Raw genomic sequence first — 19,428 nt, forward strand, 5'->3', positions numbered from 1 at the left:
TAATAAAGTAAAATTTAATTAATTTATAAATAATTAGTGATATGTTATAACCTGTAATTAAACTGTTATAAGCAAGAATTTTTTAAAAGTAGATTTAAAACCTATAATATTGACTCTTAAATGTGTATATGGGGTGATTTTTACTTGGAATAAATACATCTTCAAGTGCTAGAGAGTAGAGCCTATGTAAGTACTATTACGGGCTCTCATGGAAGCTGGCCCATTTTAGTACTGCACCGGGCCTCAGCAAAGGCCCAATCATGTATTCAAATTTCAAAGTACCCACTGAAATTTTCACTAATTTTCCTTTTTGAATTAATAACTCAGCTTATTTCTCTTGTAGTTGATGTAACTTTAAACCACAACCTAATTCAAATTTGTATGCTATAGCAAAATTTGCATAATTGTGCTCCATAGCAAACATATATATGTATAATTCGCTATACATATACAAAAAAAAAAACAGTTGTATAATTCGCTATACATATACAAAAAAGACAGTTATACAATTCGCTATACATATACAAAAGAAAGTAGTTGTATACAAAAGATCAATTGTATAATCTGTGTATGTATAAAACGAGAAAGAGAGAAAGGCAAAAGAAAACTGGGCAGAGAAATATTTGCATTGTATAATTATAAGTGTATAAGACGAAGATATATGTATTTGCATGTGTATATTCAATTTTCTCTCGCTTTATACAAACAGAAACACAATTTATACATTTCGTTTCTGTTTGTATAAGCGAGAGAGGCGAGCGAGATTTGAGAGAGTGGCGAGCGAGATCTGGGAGAGGGGAATGAAAATATATGTATATATACAATTTACTCTCGCTTTATACAAACACAAACACATTTTATACATTTGTGTTTGTATAAAAGCGAGAGAGGCGAGCGAGACTGCCACCAAACGAGAGTGGCGAGCGAGATTCCACCGGGGAGAGTGGCGAAAATAGCAATAGTTTGCTATAGGGTACAATTAAATCAAAATATATTTATAGCATTTAATTTGAATTAATATTTTGCTATTATATACAATTTTCCCTTTTTTTTTGAGGAAGTTGAAAAAGTGATAAAAAAAAAAAGTTAGATCACGATCTAAGAATTTGAAAATTATCACAAATCTCATATCACAGTATAATATTTAATGAGCTAACTGAAAATTAAATTAGCAAGTATTAAATCCGAGTTAAAAGTTAACCAAAAATGCTAATTTCTCAAAAATTGTATTTGTAATTAATGTTTTTAAAATTGGAATAAAATAAAGACATATGAGTAAATCCACCGTACTTGCTTTGGGCAAAAAAAAAAAAGAAGGGAAAATGTAAACACACAAAAAAGAGTCACGATGATACAAAATTTTCGAAAGTGAGAAATTTATGTCTAACAAAAAACCTTTCACATTAGGAATGAGAAAGCAAATGCGTGTATTCACATAAAATAAGAACTTGATGGCGTAAGTCCTCATCCAGAAAGATCATCCACCGCTTTAATTTATTTGTTGTTGTTTTTGATTTGACATAAATTTTAATTATCTTTTTTAAAAAGAAGTTTATGAACTAAAATAATTTATAGATGTTTGTTTAACTATATACAAATGCTATTTTTTCTAAGACTAACTAATTTTTTAAAAAATATCAGGTAAATTGGGACGGATACTTATACTTGTACTCCACCATCTTTATCACAAACCTAATTTTCTTAGTTGTGTTGGAGTGCTGGACTTTTTTGTAAACACGTTTCAGCTCTCTCAACTACCTAAATTTTCACTTACCCTTTTTGAAACTACTAGTCCATGATGACACCACCACAAAAATCTCTTTTGTTTCTTTCCTATTTAAAGGACTAGCTTTATTTCATTGCATAATAATAAACACACACACACACAAAAATCACTATATACTCCTCTCCTATTATGGCATACCATAGAAGACATTCACCACCAAGACCACCAGGTCCACCACCCCACCCCACCCATAATTTGGCACCACCACCACCTCCAGGTCTATATACCGCACCACCACCTTTTCCTCCTCCAGTAGTTGTACTTGTCAATGAATATGCTCCTCGGCCTCCGTCCCCTGCACCACCTCTAGGGCCACCACCTCGTCCTTCTCCTCCACCGTATAATTATGATCCTCCTTATCGTCCATCTCCACCGTTGAGCCGTTTACCCCCACCTTACTAATCAACACTCAATTAATACTAGTATTGCATTTGGAGCTGGAGGAGGGTGCTAGCAACTACTCGTCTAGTCATATATGTAACTTAATATAGCTTGTTGTCTACTAGTTTTCTATTGGTAATTATAAAAAGATCGATTGTTTTCCTTCTCCTGTATTTTGAATTACCTTTGGCTGCTTTTAACACCAAAGAGAGCTAAGCCTAAGTCATTTTGTTAGTGGAATAATATAATAATTCCGTGATTATTTTATCGAATACCACCATTAATCAAACGACCCTTGAGAATTAAAAAGACATTCTAACTAGTTAAAGAAATGCACATTAGTTAGCTCATATGAGATGATCAAGATCATATAAAAAGACTTTCTCAAATATATATTTTTTGTGAATCCCAATGGACCTCTTCATCAACCCTCGTTATATAATTTGTCTTCTTGAATTCAAGCTAAGAATAAGAAATTTTGGTGTTTTCAGTTGGCCAGTAAGCGCGCACACTCTTTTGAATGAAATTTCTTTCCCTAGCAATTGATGCCTGTAATGCAAACAAGAAATTAAAGTTATTTACTGATGCTATATATCTTGAAAAAACAATTAGTAGTAATTAATTAGTTGTGTTGAGTGATAACCTGCTTTTGCCAATCCGTGAGACATGTTATAAGGGAAAACAGAAGAGATTGTACTAATGAGCCTGCATTTAGTCCAATCCAGAGTCCCTTCCCTTTTAAATGGAGATAGAAACCCAACAATATGGCTACTGGGATCCCAACCAGATAGTATGAGCCAAGATTGACATAGGCTCCCAAATGCTGCCATCCGCTTCCTCTTGCAACGCCTATAGTATAGGACATGAGTAACTATAAGGAAGGCCTCGCGCAAGTAAAATACAATGATCATGAGAAGTTGAGATAGAGAACGATTATGATGTAAATTGCTTAGGCCACGAACATTGTAAAGGGCTGAAGCTGTTAATGAAATTGCACATTGTGCACTAAATTTATAAGGTAAAGAATAACTAACAAGAATTGGAGCTTACCAGAAAGTACAGCCTGAATGCAGTCTGTTGCAATAAAGAGACAAAGAAGTGGAGTCATGTCTCTGAGATAATACACTACTTCCTTCTCATTACTGAATGCATATCCCAGAACGCGACAGGAGCAAAGAAGAACGATACTTGCAACTATGGCCTCTGCCATTCCGAGTACAGTTACTGACAAGACAGACATTCTAGCTGCTTCAGGATTCCCAGCACCTAGTTCATTAGAAATTCTAGTGCTACAAAGGAAAAAGATGTTCTTTTTAGGCCATAATTGAGCACAGAGGTAGGTAACATATGCATGAAGATACAGAAGTTAGCAGAGAGCATTTGAGCAAACCTTACACCAGCACCAATGGAAAATGGTATGAAATAATGAAGCGAAGAAACTAAGAGGCTGTCAGGAAAAACATGCACATATCAGTAGTGATATATTCGTTAATAGAATGCTGACAATTCTAAGACTATATTATAATTTTACCATATTGAAAGCACTGACGTTTCAAGTTGAGGTTTTGGCAAGAGACCAGCCAGCAGTATCACTATCTCGGATGTCCACCATTCAAGACTGTGATCATCACGACGTTCTTTTGATTAGAATAGAGAATAAAGGTATAAAACCACACGCATTGTTTTGTTGATTTAAGGAGGAGGAGAACATTTACCAAACCATGCTAGCGGAAGGGATAGCCAAATGAAAGAATTCCTTTGTGCTAGGAAAAACTTCTTTCGTGAAACAAAGACGAGTCTTTTCAGAAGAGGAAGAGTATTTGACATATAAACAAAGCAAGAGCACATTGAACGAATAAGATAATCCAATTGCAATTGCAGCTCCACCGCTTCCCAAGTTTAGCTTGAATACAAGCGCCCAACAGAGAGGCACGTGAAAGCAAAGAGCTGCAATTGAGCTCATAAGCATTGGAAGAATCAAGCTTTGAGTCTGCAAGTACCGGATCAATGCTTGTAGAATAGCATATGGAAATAAAGTAGCAATGAGCCAACTTGAATATTTGCCTGCTTCTTTGGAAATAAGAGGGTCTTGACCTATGAGTATAAGAAATTTGTCCACAAAAAGCCACAGAACAGATATCGGTATGCAAACCACAAGGAGAGATATAATTGCCCCATTCGTGTAGATTCCTAGCTTCCGGTACTCTTCAGCTCCATAAGCTTGTCCACAGAGAGTCTCTAAAGCACTAGACATTCCAAACTGCATTCCAGAATCCAAACCTTATAAACAGTTACGAAAGATGAGATAGCAAACATTTAGCTACCTTGATCTGTTCTTATCTTTGATGAGTTTAATCAATCTCACATGCTATTCTATCAAGAGCTATAAATTATTTATGGCTAAACTTTCATGCAGTATTCTAGCTAACCTTTTCCTGCCCCTGGCCTGGCCTAAAAGCAAGCAACACACTGTAACATCACAATTTTATAGCTACCTCACTTAGATTGAGCTAAAGAAAACTCAAAATGCTATTTGATCTCATGGAAAAAATTTCATATTTGAAACAAACTCGATTAAATCCAAAACTCCATTCCATAATCAATTACTGAGACACATATATTAATCAGCTAACCTGCAAACTTAGTACTAAATCGGACGTGGCAATTCATCAACCACCTAGCATACTTACATTTGAGTAGCGAAAGTTAAGATTTGAGTTATAAAAAGCAAATGAAATTGAAAAGCAGAGGAAGGGAGGAAAGGAAGTTTACAAGTAGACTGAAGCCAGTAACATTGGTAAGAGAGGTAGCAATAGCAGCCCCAGAAAGGGAGAGTTCACTGAGATGGCCAATCATCATCATAGACACAACCCTCAAAAGGTGCTGTGATACAGTAACCACCACCATGGGTATTGCTATATAGCTCACTTTCTTCAACTCTTCCACAAACACATCCCATCTTCGTCCCCTCAAACTTTCCCCTAACAATGCTTCTTCCATTTATTTACGAGCTTAACTAAATCTGATTTGTATAATCATTCAAGAGTAGATTTACTATATTATCATCATCTTCTTTTCTTTTGCCTCAGGAGAGACTGGGGAGCTCTCTTTCTTAGTATTAGTACAATATATCTCTCCTGCAAATCTGATTAGGCGCACACAAAATCTGGATTATATTAATCAATGTATCAAACAAATATTATTCCTTCGTTTTTTCATTTTACAATACACTATCTTTTTAGTGGTAAGGAGTAGGATGGTAAAAAAAGTTTTTTAATTTTTTTTCTTTAAAGAAATTTAATGTGGGGGGTTGGTAGAGGGTGGCGTGGTAATTTTTTTTAATAAATTTTTTTTATAGATTTTTTTTTCTTTTTTTTTGGGATGGGGTGTGGGGGCTAGTGGGGGGGGGGGGGATGGTGGTGGTAAAATAGACTTTTTAATTTATTTATTTTAATTGAAAAAATTAATTTTTTTAAATATTTTTTTGGGATGGGGGGACGTGGGGTAGGGGGCGGGGTGGTAAAAAAAATTAATTTTTTTTACATTTTATTTTTGGAAGGGGGGGGGGGGGGGGGCGTTGGGGATGCTAGGAGGGGGGAAGGGGGCTAGTAGGGGGGTTGGGTGATAAAACATTTTTTTTTAAAAATGATTTTTTTAAATTAAAAAACAAACTATTTTTTTTCTTACATTTTTTTGGGATAGGAGGCAGGGGCTGGTAGGTTGTGGAGTGATAAAAAAAACTTTATTTTTTTTTGTTTTTAAAGCTTTTAACAAGATATCTATTATAATATGGATATCTATATTTACTCATATTATCCATTGAGTAACTCATTTTTATTCATTTAAAATGTGAGTCGAGTCGAATCTTTATTTAACTCATTTTCGTTCGACTTATATTCGACTCGACTCGCTTATTTGTCTAGTCACACACGTTTCTATCAAAAGTGATCAAGCACATTGCGAAGGTGGGGTTGGGGAGCTTACATTATAAATTCATTTGAATTCATTTACTTCGATTCGTACCATATAAATCTGTTACTATAATTTTTCTGACTAACTATAAACAATTCAGTTCGAATTTAGAATTAATCATATTTAAATTCATTGTGTAGAATCCGAATTCAAATTCATAATATTTAAATCTTCGGTCCTCGGAACATGCAATGGCTATGTTTATTAGAAATATCCACGTGACCATATTTCTGTATAAAACTAGTACAAGTACAGTATGGAATATTTTATAGCAACAAGAAACCAAATTACACATTACAATGGTTTGGACATGTGAATAAGAGATGCATAGACGCACCAATGAGGAGGTGATAAGACATGATATGACGCAACTTTGTTATTGTTGGTCTTCTTATTATCTTGTTCCTTCGTGTATCCTTTCTCTTGCCTTCTTTGCCTGCATTGTTCATTCTCAAAAATTTCAATTACTAGTTATATAGAAAGAGATCAAACAATAAAAATCTCGAAAAAAATTAAAAAATTAAAAAATTAAAAAGAAAGTAACCTGTTTTTCCCAGTCTGTAAAACATGTAACAATAGATAGAATGATGGATTGTATAGTAGAACCAACCACTATTCCAATCCAAAGACCCTTTGCTTTCATATGTAGAGTGAATCCTAACACCACTGCTAAAGGAATTGCTATCAAATAAAATGCCCCTAAATTTATGTATGCCCCTATATGTTGCCATCCACTTCCCCTAGCTATACCTGATTTTTTTGTTACAAAAAACAATCTTAGTCCAAAAAATTTCGTAGAAAAATGTAACGTTTACTTACTTACCAAACACTAGAAACTAACCAGATATGACGGCTTGTAAGCTGTCTGTGATAATAGACAGACATAGAAGAGGAGTCATTGAAGCAATATAATCCACAACTTGCTTTTCATTGCTAAATGTTCTTCCTAATATATGTCTGCTTCCGAACATACTTGTGCTTAACACTACTGTCTCAATTACTGCAAGAATCATTACTACCTGAACTGCCATTCGAGCTCGTTGAGGATTCCCAGCTCCCAATTCATTCGAAACACGAGTACTTTAAAGCAAAAATGAACATAAGACAATACACACAAGAGAAAATGAAGATAATATAGTATGAGTTTTCACTGATTGAGTCAAACCTTGCTGCTGCTCCAAAGCCATATGGTATAGTGAAGTGTAAAGTGGAAACTGTTAAGCTGCGCGTAAACAAATGAGGTATCAGAAGCATTTTTATATCGAAATTCTCATAGATTCACCAATATGAATAGGTACCATATTGACAACACTGATGCCTCAAGTGTTGGATTTGGTAAAAGGCCTGATAGCAGAGTAAGCACTTCAAGTGACCACCATTTGAGGCTACAACAAAAGTAACCAAATTGAAAAAAAAAAAGTCATTGACATGACGAACAAATAAATAATTCATCACGATGACGAATATTTACCAAACCATGACAGCAGAAGGGACAGCTAGACGGAAGAAGTCTTTGATACCTAAGAAGACATCCATGGAGAAAGGCGTTCGAGTCTTCTCACAAGAGGTAGAAAAACTGACATGTAATGCAAGAAATAGTACATATAACCAAGTGGATACACTGAAGGCAATAGCAGCTCCAATGTTTCCTAGCTCCAATTTAAATATGAAACCCCAACTTATCGGCAAGTGTAAGCATAAAACAGCCAACGAAGATAGAAGCATAGGTAGAATCAAGCTCTGTGTCTGCAAGTATCTAACTAATGGTTTAGAAATTGCACCACCAAACAAAGCAGGGATTGCCCATATTGCATACTTCCGTGCTTCAATTGAGATTTCATGATCTTGTCCAATCAATATAAGCAATTTGTCCATGAAGAACCACAACACACATATCGGTAAGCATACAAGAAACAGAGAGATTATAGCAGTATACGTATATGTACTGAGTTTGTGGTATTGCTTAGCTCCATAAGCTTGTCCACATAGTGTCTCCAAACCACCAACTAGCCCTGACTGTTACATATATTATGCATAAATTAAAATGTGTATAATAAAATTACGCTCATTCTGAATCAACTAATTAACTCTAAATTTTGAATTCATCTCTGAACTAAAATGTACTTACAAGTAGGCTGAAACCGGTGATGTTAGTAAGAGAAGTTGCAATGGCTACACTAGAAAGGGTTAATTGTCCAAGATGTCCAACCATTATGATCGATACAACTTGCAAGAGGTACTGAAACACTGTGACTGCTACCATTGGAGCAACGATTCGACTCGTTTTCTTTAGTTCTTGAGATAAAGCATCCCAACTTATCTGCCATTTCTTTTCTAATTTTAAGCTTTGTGGCAACTCCTCTTCCATTATAGTTCTACTTGTTTTCACTTCAACAGACGAAGACTCTTATAATAATATGCTTGTTTGGTTTGTCATAAATGTTTTCTCTTTCTTTATCTTTATAGCCATTTTTAATAGGATTTTATCGAGATATTTATGGACTATTTCCATGTCATCAGTTAGTTAAAATTAGTTATACACTAAATTAGCTCTATCTTAGCTATACAAAAAATTAGAGTCGGCTCGTTAATTAGCTGAATTAATGAGTAGCTAACAGAATGTAATACTAGAGAATTTTCTCTATGTGCTCTTCTATAACACCCCAAATTCGGATAAGAAGTTCCAGAATGACAAAACACAAGATAAATATTGGGTATATAAGCAATCAGACCTTACAACATTAGTGATGTGTAAGAATGAGTTACGGTATTTTGTATGATTTTCAGACATTGCTACTACTAGAGTCTCCTTTTTCAACTTTTTTTATGTCCTTGTTGTACCTGTTTTTGCGTTCAAACGCAGACCCCAAAGTTGGACTAATTATTTTTATGGAACATTACTATGTCATTCTTCTTAATGAGAAGATGATATAATCCAAATTGCATGTCAAAAAAAAAAAAGTGAAGAAAACTTTGTTTACTGCCAGTGAGCTAGTTATCATTTTGTAATTCACCTCCTTAAAAAGTGGAATTGTGGTCCACTCCTTGGAACTTTGACCAGCACCCTGTTTTTCTTGACAATGAACCTTTAAACAATTAAAAAAACGTTATTTGTGTCGTTATCAAAGTATGAAAGCCATTTTAGGTGGAGCCAAACATATTGATGTTCACCAATCACGTTTCTTTAGCCAAAGTTTTGGATTTATCCGTCAAACATGTTGATTTTTGCTTCATTTATCAAAATTGAATTTGTCTACTGCACTGAGGAGTGCTTATCATTCGAACAACTTTCTCTCATCAAGTCATTCTATTTTTCGAACAAATTTTCATTTGTATCGCCACGACTACTTTATATTGAAGCTGTTCTCGGACTACACTAAGTTCCATTTGATTTAACTTAGCTATAAATTTCAACTTAAGTAATGTGCTTAGAAATCTGATTGTCTTTTTAATCAAACTTGACAGACTCGAAATTGGCTCAGGAAAAATATTTTACAGCCGAAAAAAGGAAATAAAAACCAAGTACAAATCACATAATTGAGCATTACCAGTTTGAATCTTCACTTCTTAGAGAACGTTCACTTAGAAGATAATTTCGACGTTGCATAACACATGCCTTATGTATTTTTATTTTTTTAAAATTATAAAAACAAAATCACCTAATTACGTGGGAGGTTAGCCCATTCATATGTTGCTCATAAAAAAAAATCATGTGTCATACCTATTTTTGTGATATGATTCAAACAATACGCCTTTTAATTTATACATACCTAGAAAACAAAAATCGATTCAAATTAGGAATCAAAAATGAAATTTATATGTGTAACAAACAATGAACTAATTATATATTTAAAGAAATACATGCCTCGTTGTTGTGTCATAAACTCTGTCCATACTTATCGACTACTTAGTGGGACACACTTTATTTACTGATAAAATAAATAAATAAATTCTGCCCATACTAAGTAGTAGTCAACCTTTAAAACAGATCCAAAGACTAATTATATACCATTTGTAGATGCACCCTCATACATTAATTATCTTCTGAATTCAAGATAATATAAACTATAGGTTAAAAAAAAAACTGTTGCCAATAGCAATAAATAGAACCTAAACTTGTTGTCAACCACAACTGAAGATAATCTAATCCTCGAAAAAACAAATAACTATATTTTTAGTAAAGATCATTTTTGAGGCAATGTGTGATTATCTCCTTTCTGATATCCTCTTCTTAGCCTTTATTGCCTGCAAAAGTTCCATCACAGTGAGTGAAACCTATGTTGCTTGTATTCTTCAAGAATGTCATTAAGAACGTGTTCGATCCTTCAAAAGTAGGATATTTTTTGAGAATCCTACACGGGTGCGGCAACATTTTGGAGAGTTCAAGCAACTTAGAGTGAAACAATACAACAAAAAAATGAATATCAGTTAACAAATAAAATTGAACCTGTTTTTGCCAATCAGTGAAAACTAGTATGAGGGAAAGACTAATTGCTTGTATTGCAGAACCAGCCAATTGTCCAATCCAAAGACCCTTTGCTTTCAGATTTACAAGGAAACACAGTAGAGAAGCAACTGGGATTCCAACTAGATAGAATGCTCCAAGATTCACATATGCACCAATTATCTGCCATCCACTTCCCCTAGCTACTCCTGTTTATTTCCAACATACACTTCTTTTCAAATTTCATCTAAATATTGTTTAAACGCCTACTTAACAATCATCGAAAGATATATATATATATAGCTAGTTAGGAGACTTGCCACAAATGATTGCTTGTAAACTATCTGTGATGATTGTTAGACACAGAAAAGGAGTAATTGCAGCAACATAATCCACCACTTGTTCATCATTGCTATAGGCTTTACCCAAAACTCCGCGGCATAAGAATATTACTATGCTCGCCACTACTGTCTCTGAAACTGCAAGAAACATTGCAACTCTAACTGCCACGAGAGCCTTCTGAGGATTACCAGATCCCAGTTCATTAGATACCCTCGTGCTGTAATTAAGCCAGAATTTTTTAGTCATGAGGACAAAGAAAGTACGCATATTTTAGTCATACTGAACTAACCTCACACCAGTTCCTAATCCATAAGGAAGAGCAAAATGCAATGCAGAAATCGTTAAGCTGATCAGCAAAAATATGAGGGATCGGTACTATACACAACGGATGAATTGAGCATAAAATAGGTTATCGTGAACTGGTGCATGCATACCATATTGATAGTACTGATGTTTCAAGTTTTGGATTTGGTAACAGGCCAGATAGCAAAGTAAGCACCTCAAGTGACCACCATTTAAGGCTGTGATGAACAAAAACAGATGAAGATAAATGAATCAAAATTGTGATAAAAACTACTTAAGATTCTTCAATAACAAAAGCAGGACTTCTTACCAAACCATTAAAGCGGATGGAATTGCATAACGAAAGAATTTTCCGATAGCAAGGAAGGCATCTCTGTTCAGAGGAGTTCGAGACCTCTCACAAGAATTTGATCGACTGATGTAAACCACAAGTAATGCTACAAAAGTCCAGATTGAAAAACAAAAGGCTATAGCTGCACCTGATTTTCCTAGTCTCAAATGAAATATGAAAAACCAGGATAGTGATATGTGGAGACATAGAGACAGAAAGGCGCTTGCGAGCATTGGAAGAATCAAACTTTGAATCAGCAAATATCTGAGTAGGGGCCTAAGAATTGCACTTCCAAAGAGTGCAGGGGTAAGCCACAGAGAAAACTTATAAGCTTCAACTGAAATTACAGGGTCTTGTCCCATTAAAATGAGCAGCTTGTCCATGAAGAGCCACAAGATACTGATTGGGATGCACACAATAATCAGAGATATCACTGCACTGTAAGTATAAGTACCGACTTTTTGCCATTGATTTGCACCATATGCTTGCCCGGACAGAGTTTCCAAACCACCAACCAGCCCTGACTGTTTCACATTTACATAAAGAATTTACTAAAAATGTTCATTGTCCTATTAACAATCATGATTCATTTATTAATTCAACCCGATTAGAACTAGCTAGAGACACAGATAGCCTTATAGCACCGGGCTCATCTGAACCTAGTACTTTCGACACAGAGTAGAGATTTATGTGTACAAGTTGAACCCACATAAAGTTCAAATCCTGTATCTTTTTAGCTTTGAACCTCCAAATTGGACTCAACTTGCCTATTTACCACCTCTAATTAGATTTAACAATCACAATGACAAAGAGAATTTACAAGAAGAGAGAAGCCGGTAACGTTGGTTATAGAAGTAGCAATAGAAACACTTGGCAGTGATATCTGGTCTAGATGTCCAACCATCATCATTGATACAACTTGCAATAGATACTGCAATACAGAAACTGCCACCATTGGTGCTGCTATATAACTCAACTTCTTTAGTTCTTCACAATAAGTTTCCGTTATTATCCATTTTCTGTTCTCTCCATTTTCCAGCAACTGCTCTTCCATGGATTCAGCCATGTTTAAATTTGAAAACAATAGCAACAAATGTATGCTGTGATTTCAATTGGACTGTAAATACCGACTTATAAGGTCTTCGTATCTATAGTCCCTTTCATTTGTTTAAAATTGAATTATACAATTAATAATAATATAATGCTATTAGTTATGCCATCAATTAATGCTCCAGATACATAAGGTTTATTTAATCCAGATGATTCAATCACGCTTAAACAAATCTTTTAAGATGGTCTCCAAATCACGATGTTTAGTGTCGTATCTGTGTAGCGGGCCGGCAACATAGGAAAGAAATTATAATTTATTTCAAATAGTAAATCTCTGAAATAATAATTCAACAGATCACATAACAAGGAACTCCACAAAACACATGAGAGACTAACATCATAAATTTGAAGAAACCTTCATCCATAACAAGGATAAATAGTTGTTGCAAATACATTATTTTCATCTACTATGTATACGGAAATTCATTCATCACTGTCCGATTGATATCTCCAAAAGTCACTCACTCAACTTGGAGAATTTATCTAGTAAAGTCATTCAACTTTGTTTTGTATCAATACGCCTTTGTTTCAATAAAATCACTCAACTAAATTATTCATTAAGAAAAACCATACTCGTCATTAAATAACATTCGTTGGTGAATACCATATCCATTATATTAATGAACTCAGTCTACTGCTCTTTATGAAGAGTTTTCCGTGCCTTACACCATATAGTATATAAAAATTCATTCATCACTGCCAATGTGTACTCAACCAACTAATTATCATTAAATATAAGCAAACGTGCCTCTCGATTTCATCTTATTAGTCCCCTTTTATTATTCTCTTCTGATGATCTCTTTTCTGATACCCTCTTCTTAGCCTTTATTGCCTGCAACAATGAGTGAAACAATGCATGAGTAGAGTTAAAGGATCAAAAAATGAATAGTAGGAGAAACAAATAAAAGTGAACCTGTTTTTGCCAATCACTGAAAACTAGTATGAGGGAAAAACTAGTTGCTTGAATTGCAGAACCAACCAATAGTCCAATCCAAAGGCCCTTTGCTTTCAGATTTACAAGGAAGCACAGTAGAGAAGCAACTGGGATTCCAACTAGATAGAATGCTCCAAGATTCACATATGCACCAATAATCTGCCATCCACTTCCCCTAGCTATTCCTGTTTACAGGCCAAAAAATTACACTACATCATCATTTCAACTTGAAATAAAAGTTGTCCAAACAACTACTTAAGGATCATCGAAAGATATAGTAGCTAGTTAGAAGACTTGCCAGAGATAACTGCTTGTAAGCTATCTGTGATGAATGATAGACACAGAAAAGGGGCAATTGCAGCAACATAATCCACCACTTGTTCATCATTGCTATAGGCTTTACCCAAAACTCTGCGGCATAAGAATGTTACTGTGCTCACCACGACCGTCTCTACAACTGCAAGAAACATTGCAACTCTAACTGCCACTAGAGCCTTCTGAGGATTACCAGATCCCAATTCATTTGACACCCTCGTGCTATACTCGAGCCAGAAATTGTAGTCTTAAAGACATATCAAGGATGCATAATTTATGTGATGTTTTTAAAGTTTTTAAGAAAAAGCATGAGTATTGAACTAACCTTGCACCAACTCCCAATCCAAATGGTATAACAAAGTGCAATGAAGAAATGGTTAAGCTGATCAAACAAAATATGAGGATCAGTAGTACACACAAACCACAAATTGAGCATAAAATAGTTAATCATGAACTGGTGCATACATACATACCATATTGATAGTACTGATGTTTCAAGTTTTGGATTTGGTAAAAGTCCAGATAGCAAAATGAGCACCTCAAATGACCACCATTTAAGGCTATGATGATTTCCATTGCACAAAAACATATCAAGATAAATCAATAAAAATTGTGATAAGACTACTTAACAACAACAAAAGTTCTTCTTACCAAACCATTAAAGCGGATGGAGTTGCATAACGAAAGAATTGTCCGACAGCAAGGAAGGCATCTTTATTCAGATAAGTTCGAGTCCTCTCACAAGAACTCGATCGACTGATGTAAAACACAAGTAATGCTACAAAAGTCCAGATTGAAAAACAAAAGGCTATAGCTGCACCTGATTTTCCTAGTCCCAACTGAAATATGAAAAACCAGGACAGAGATATGTGGAGACATAGAACCAGAAAGGCGGTTACGAGCATCGGAAGAATCAAACTTTGAATCTGCAAATATCTGAATAGAGGCTTAAGAATTGCACTTCCAAATAGTGCAGGGGTAAGCCACAGAGAAAACTTATAAGCTTCAACTGAAATTACAGGGTCTTGTCCCATTAAAATGAGCAGCTTGTCCATGAAGAGCCACGAGATACTGATTGGGATGCACACAATAAGTAGAGATATCACTGCACTGTAAGTATAAGTACCAACTTTTTGCCATTGATTTGCACCATATGCTTGCCCGGACAGAGTTTCCAAACCACCAACCAGTCCTGACTGTTTAACATTTACATAAAGAATTTACTAAAAATGTTCATTGTCCTATTAACAATCATGATTCATTTATTAATTCAACCCGATCTGAACTAGAGACACAGATAGCCGGGCTCATCTGAACTTAGTACTTTCGACATAGAGTACAGATTTATGTGTACAAGTTAAACCCACATAGAGTTCAAATCCTGAATCTTTTTAGCTTTGAACCTCTAAATTGGACTCAACTCGACTATTTACCACCTCTAATTAGATTTAACAATCACAGTGATAAAGAGGACTTACAAGAAGAGAGAAGCCGGTAACGTTGGTTATAGAAGTAGCAATAGCAACACTTGAGAGTGAAATCTGGTCAAGATGTCCAACCATCATCATGGATACAACTTGCAATAGATACTGCAATACGGAAACTGCCACCATTGGTGCTGCTATATAACTCAACTTCTTCAGTTCTTGAGAATAAGTTTCCCATTCCGTTGATATTATCCATCTTCTATTCTCTTCATTTTCCAGCAACTGCTCTTCCATGGATTCAGCCATGTTTAAATTTGTAAAAAATACCTACAAATATATGCTGTGCTTTCAATTGGACTGTAGATACCAACTAATAAGTTCTTCGTAACAGGTGTCACATCTATATATATTTCCTTTCATTTGTTTAAAATTATATCGTACAATTAATAATATAATGTTATTAGTTATGCCATCAATTAATGCTTCAATACACATAAGGTTATTTAATCCAAAGTCTGCTATTTGATGATTCAATCACGCTTAAACAAACCTTTCAGTATGATTTCCAAATCACGTAGTTTAGTGTGGTGTCTGTGTAGCGGCAACATAGGAAGGAAATTATAATTAATTTCAAATAGTAGATCTCTTTTTTTTTTCAAGACAAATGACAGAAGGGGGCCACACGAAATAACAATTCAACAGATCACATAACAAGGAACTCCACAAAACACACGAGAAACTAAATCATAAATTTGAAGTAACTGTTAAAGAATGACAAAAGTTTCACATCGGTGGTTAATAAGATGGGTGGACTCCTTATAAGGCTTGGGCAATTCTTCTCTCTTTGAGCTAGCTTTTGGGGTGTGAGTTAGGCCTAAGACCTAATTTAACATGGTATCAAAGCAGGGCCCGTCTCACCTGATGTTGGGGCCCCCAAAATCAAAATTGCCCACGCACCAGATGCTAAACACTGAGCCTGAGGTGGGGTGTTAAAGAATGACAAAAGTCCCACATCGGTGGTTAATGAGATGGGTGGACTTCTCATAAGTCCAACATCGATGGTTAATGAGATGGGTGGACTCCTCATAAGGCTTGGACAATACCATATCCATTATACTAATGAACTCAGTCTACTGCCCCTTATGAAGAGTTTTCCGTGCCTTACACCATATAGTATATAAAAATTCATTCATCACTGCCAATGTGTACTCAACCAAGTTAACATTAAAATAATTGGAGCGGATCAATAAGATAATTAAAATAGATATTTTATTATTTCTTAAAAAAAATAGTTTAAAATAAAATTTAATGAAAAAATTATTTATATTGATTGAGTAACTTTTAAGTAAAATATCAATAGTTTGGTGATTTTCTAAGTGAAACATCAATAGTTGAGTGACTTTTGAGTTATAAAACAAAGTTGAGTGATTTCTAAGTGAACAACTCAAAGTTGAGTTATAATCCAAATTGCATGTCAAAAAAAAAAAATGGAGAAAACATTGTTTACTCCCAATGGGTTGATTATCGATTTGTAATTCACCTCCTTGAAAAATGGAATTGTGTTCTTACACCTTGGAACCTTGACCAGAACCCTGTTTTTCTTGACAATTAACCTTTAATTGTGGAGCTTATATTATACTATACTATTATGTTTCTAAAATGGAATTAACAGAATGAGTGCAGGACTAAAAATCAGAATTTCGAATGTTACTTATGGTTACAAGTAAGTAAAAACAAGGGATAATAAAAAGTCATCAATGTGTATCATAAGTCATAACATATATATAAGCCAACAAGGCTAAGAACAATCACAGCACCAAGGAATGGTACCTAAAGCAATCTTAATGGTACACTAAATTGGTACATTTTCCACTCCATGAAAACATATGTCGATACCAGAATTACACACGTGTACTAAGAAAGTGCACAAAAATTGGGCAAATAGGTCCTGCTTTCCTCTGCTTCACAACTGTGTGAAATCAAAGTTCAATCTTCTCTGTCGTCAAACATTTCGTCGATTCACCGGAGGTTTAGTCGAAGCAGCGGGTTCTCACTCCGAAAATCAATTCACTCGATCTCTATCTGGACAACATTGGCGACGACATTGCAAATGACCGCCTAAGGGTCATACTATCCCCATCACCCATACCATCATGAACAATAATAATTTTTTTGACATAATTTTAATTGAAAAAAAAAAAAAAAAAAGAAGAAATTTCAAACAATTAAGTGTAATAGTATATATATATTAGAAAGTTATTATTGAAATTTAGTAGAAATTATATATAGAGTAATTACTTTTTAATAAAACACGTTATTCATGTTGTTCTTCATTTTAGTTGGAGCCAAACATGTTGCTTTTCACCAATCATGTTTCTTTAGCCAAAGTTTTGGATTTATCAGTCAAACATATTGATTTTTGCTTCATCTATCAAAATTGGATTTGTCTACTGCAAGTCTATTTTTTTTTTACCTCCCACTTTTTTTTTATGCTCTATTACAAAGAGGAATGTTTATCATCCAAGCAACTTCCTCTTCTTGTCGGCATGCCATCTTCTTTGTTAAACAAATCTTCATTTGTATTGCCACTTATTATATTTTTTAAGATTTAAGAAATATGCTTCGTTGTGTCATAAACTCTGTCCATACTTATCGACTACTTAGTGGGACACACTTTATTTACTGATAAAATAAATAGATAAATTCTGCCCATACTAAGTACTCCCTCCGTCCCTATTTAGTTATCCACTTTAGAAATGACACACAGATTAAGACAACAATAATTAGCATAGTAAAGTTACAATTTTACCCTTATAGTACAATTTACAATTCCAAAATAAATTCACTCAAGATAACTAACTAATGCTTGGAAGTTCATAAGTTTATTTACTTTATTTATGACAACTTTATTTAAATAAGGGTATAATAGGAAAAAAATTGCTGTCCTTTTTTGATTTGTCAAAATGGACAACTAAATAGGAACAACTAAAAGAGGAAATATGGACAACTAAATAGGGACGGAGGGAGTAGTAGTTAACCTTTAAAAATAGATGCAAACACTCGAATTATTTATTCACTTCGTCCAATAATAGTTGTCTACTATATTATTTTGAGATGTCCAACAATATTTGTCTACTTTATGAAATTAATGGATAATTTTACACTTAAAATCTAATTTACCTTTATCATTAATTATACATATTTTTCTATTACATTTTTCAGGACATTGTATTTATTACATTCAAAAGGTGATATAGTAAAATTATCTTTCTATTATACTCCCTCTGTCCAACCGTACTTATCCACTATTGACTTGACACATCCCTTAAGAAACAATAAATAATTGGGGTAATATTACTATATTATCCTTTAACTTTATTAAATTTAATGCTTTGAGAAATGTGTTAGATGAGTAAATAGTAAGTATTTAATAGCAAGGGTAAAATGGACACAAAAAGTAAATTATCTCTTGATTTTCTAAATTTGACAAGTTGTGGGACAATTATTGTTGGACGGATGAAGTAGTTTCTTAAAAAATGTGCAAAGTAAATACTCCCTCCGTCCCTATTTACTTGTCCATTTTCCTTTTTTAGTTGTCCCTATTTAGTTGTCCATTTTGACAAATCAAGAAAGGACAACAAATTTTTTCCTATTATACCCTTATTTACACTTCTTGAAAATTGTAAAAGTGTATGTTGTTTCCCTCCAATTTATTTCACTTTAATTCAAATAAGTGGTTGTAATTTTGAAGTGAAAAGTTGTCATAAGGGTAAAATTGTAACTTCACTGTGCTAATCATTGTTGCCTTAATCTGTGTGCCATTTCTAAAGTGGACAACTAAAAAGGGACGGAGGGAGTAGTTGACAAGTATTGTTGGACCGAGGCAGTACCTTGTCCAGATGCACCGTCATACATTAATTATCTTCTGAATTCAAGATAATATAAAGTATAAACTATGGGTTAAAAAAAACTGTAGCCAATAGCAATAAATAGAACCTAAACTTGTTGCCAACCACAGGTGAAGATAATCTAATCCTCTAAAAAAAATACATATATATTTAGCAAGCAATTAAACTATCCGAT

At 34.3% G+C, this 19,428-nt stretch overlaps 3 protein-coding genes and 1 pseudogene across 3 annotated transcripts; all 4 read right to left on the reverse strand.

The window, feature by feature from the left end:
* Window positions 1-2,518: 2,518 nt before the first annotated feature.
* On the reverse strand, window positions 2,519-5,283 carry LOC125822336 (protein DETOXIFICATION 14-like). The gene is made up of 7 exons (XM_049501729.1): window positions 4,940-5,283; window positions 3,883-4,427; window positions 3,699-3,785; window positions 3,558-3,614; window positions 3,218-3,456; window positions 2,811-3,016; window positions 2,519-2,716 (listed from the first exon to the last, which is right to left on the reverse strand). Exons 1-7 carry the CDS (start codon window positions 5,165-5,167, stop codon window positions 2,630-2,632), a joined length of 1,449 nt encoding a protein of 482 aa, XP_049357686.1. The 5' UTR covers window positions 5,168-5,283; the 3' UTR covers window positions 2,519-2,629.
* A 1,226-nt stretch (window positions 5,284-6,509) lies between these two features.
* On the reverse strand, window positions 6,510-8,545 carry LOC125822314 (protein DETOXIFICATION 14-like). The gene is made up of 7 exons (XM_049501710.1): window positions 8,268-8,545; window positions 7,611-8,155; window positions 7,438-7,524; window positions 7,305-7,361; window positions 6,981-7,219; window positions 6,684-6,889; window positions 6,510-6,575 (listed from the first exon to the last, which is right to left on the reverse strand). Exons 1-7 carry the CDS (start codon window positions 8,505-8,507, stop codon window positions 6,534-6,536), a joined length of 1,416 nt encoding a protein of 471 aa, XP_049357667.1. The 5' UTR covers window positions 8,508-8,545; the 3' UTR covers window positions 6,510-6,533.
* Window positions 8,546-10,345: 1,800 nt separating this feature from the next.
* LOC125822375 (protein DETOXIFICATION 14-like) lies at window positions 10,346-12,723 on the reverse strand (annotated as a pseudogene).
* A 703-nt stretch (window positions 12,724-13,426) lies between these two features.
* On the reverse strand, window positions 13,427-15,669 carry LOC125822056 (protein DETOXIFICATION 2-like). The gene is made up of 7 exons (XM_049501430.1): window positions 15,397-15,669; window positions 14,570-15,114; window positions 14,392-14,478; window positions 14,244-14,300; window positions 13,902-14,140; window positions 13,583-13,788; window positions 13,427-13,501 (listed from the first exon to the last, which is right to left on the reverse strand). The coding sequence occupies exons 1-7, from the start codon at window positions 15,649-15,651 to the stop codon at window positions 13,427-13,429; spliced, it is 1,464 nt and encodes a 487-aa protein (XP_049357387.1). The 5' UTR covers window positions 15,652-15,669.
* Window positions 15,670-19,428: the final 3,759 nt, after the last annotated feature.

The sequence above is a fragment of the Solanum verrucosum genome, unplaced genomic scaffold (genome assembly GCF_900185275.1).
Source record: "Solanum verrucosum unplaced genomic scaffold, falcon-dt-bn FXZP01000103.1, whole genome shotgun sequence".
In the NCBI taxonomy this organism is placed as follows: Eukaryota; Viridiplantae; Streptophyta; class Magnoliopsida; order Solanales; family Solanaceae; genus Solanum; species Solanum verrucosum.

Excerpts from the sequence above, each read along its gene's own strand:
- LOC125822336 (XM_049501729.1), bottom strand. The coding sequence starts at position 5,167 with ATGGAAGAAGCATTGTTAGGGGAAAGTTTGAGGGGACGAAGATGGGAT. Across the intron at positions 3,615-3,698 it reads ACGTCAGTGCTTTCAATATG|CCTCTTAGTTTCTTCGCTTC; the intron begins GTAAAATTATAA and ends TTTTCCTGACAG. Across the intron at positions 3,457-3,557 it reads TCCATTGGTGCTGGTGTAAG|CACTAGAATTTCTAATGAAC; the intron begins GTTTGCTCAAAT and ends TTTCCTTTGTAG.
- LOC125822314 (XM_049501710.1), bottom strand. The coding sequence starts at position 8,507 with ATGGAAGAGGAGTTGCCACAAAGCTTAAAATTAGAAAAGAAATGGCAG. Across the intron at positions 7,525-7,610 it reads CCTTCTGCTGTCATGGTTTG|CCTCAAATGGTGGTCACTTG; the intron begins GTAAATATTCGT and ends CTTTTGTTGTAG. Across the intron at positions 6,890-6,980 it reads CTTACAAGCCGTCATATCTG|GTATAGCTAGGGGAAGTGGA; the intron begins GTTAGTTTCTAG and ends CAAAAAAATCAG.
- LOC125822056 (XM_049501430.1), bottom strand. The coding sequence starts at position 15,651 with ATGGCTGAATCCATGGAAGAGCAGTTGCTGGAAAATGAAGAGAATAGA. Across the intron at positions 14,479-14,569 it reads CCATCCGCTTTAATGGTTTG|CCTTAAATGGTGGTCATTTG; the intron begins GTAAGAAGAACT and ends AAATCATCATAG. Across the intron at positions 13,502-13,582 it reads TCAGTGATTGGCAAAAACAG|GCAATAAAGGCTAAGAAGAG; the intron begins GTTCACTTTTAT and ends TCATTGTTGCAG.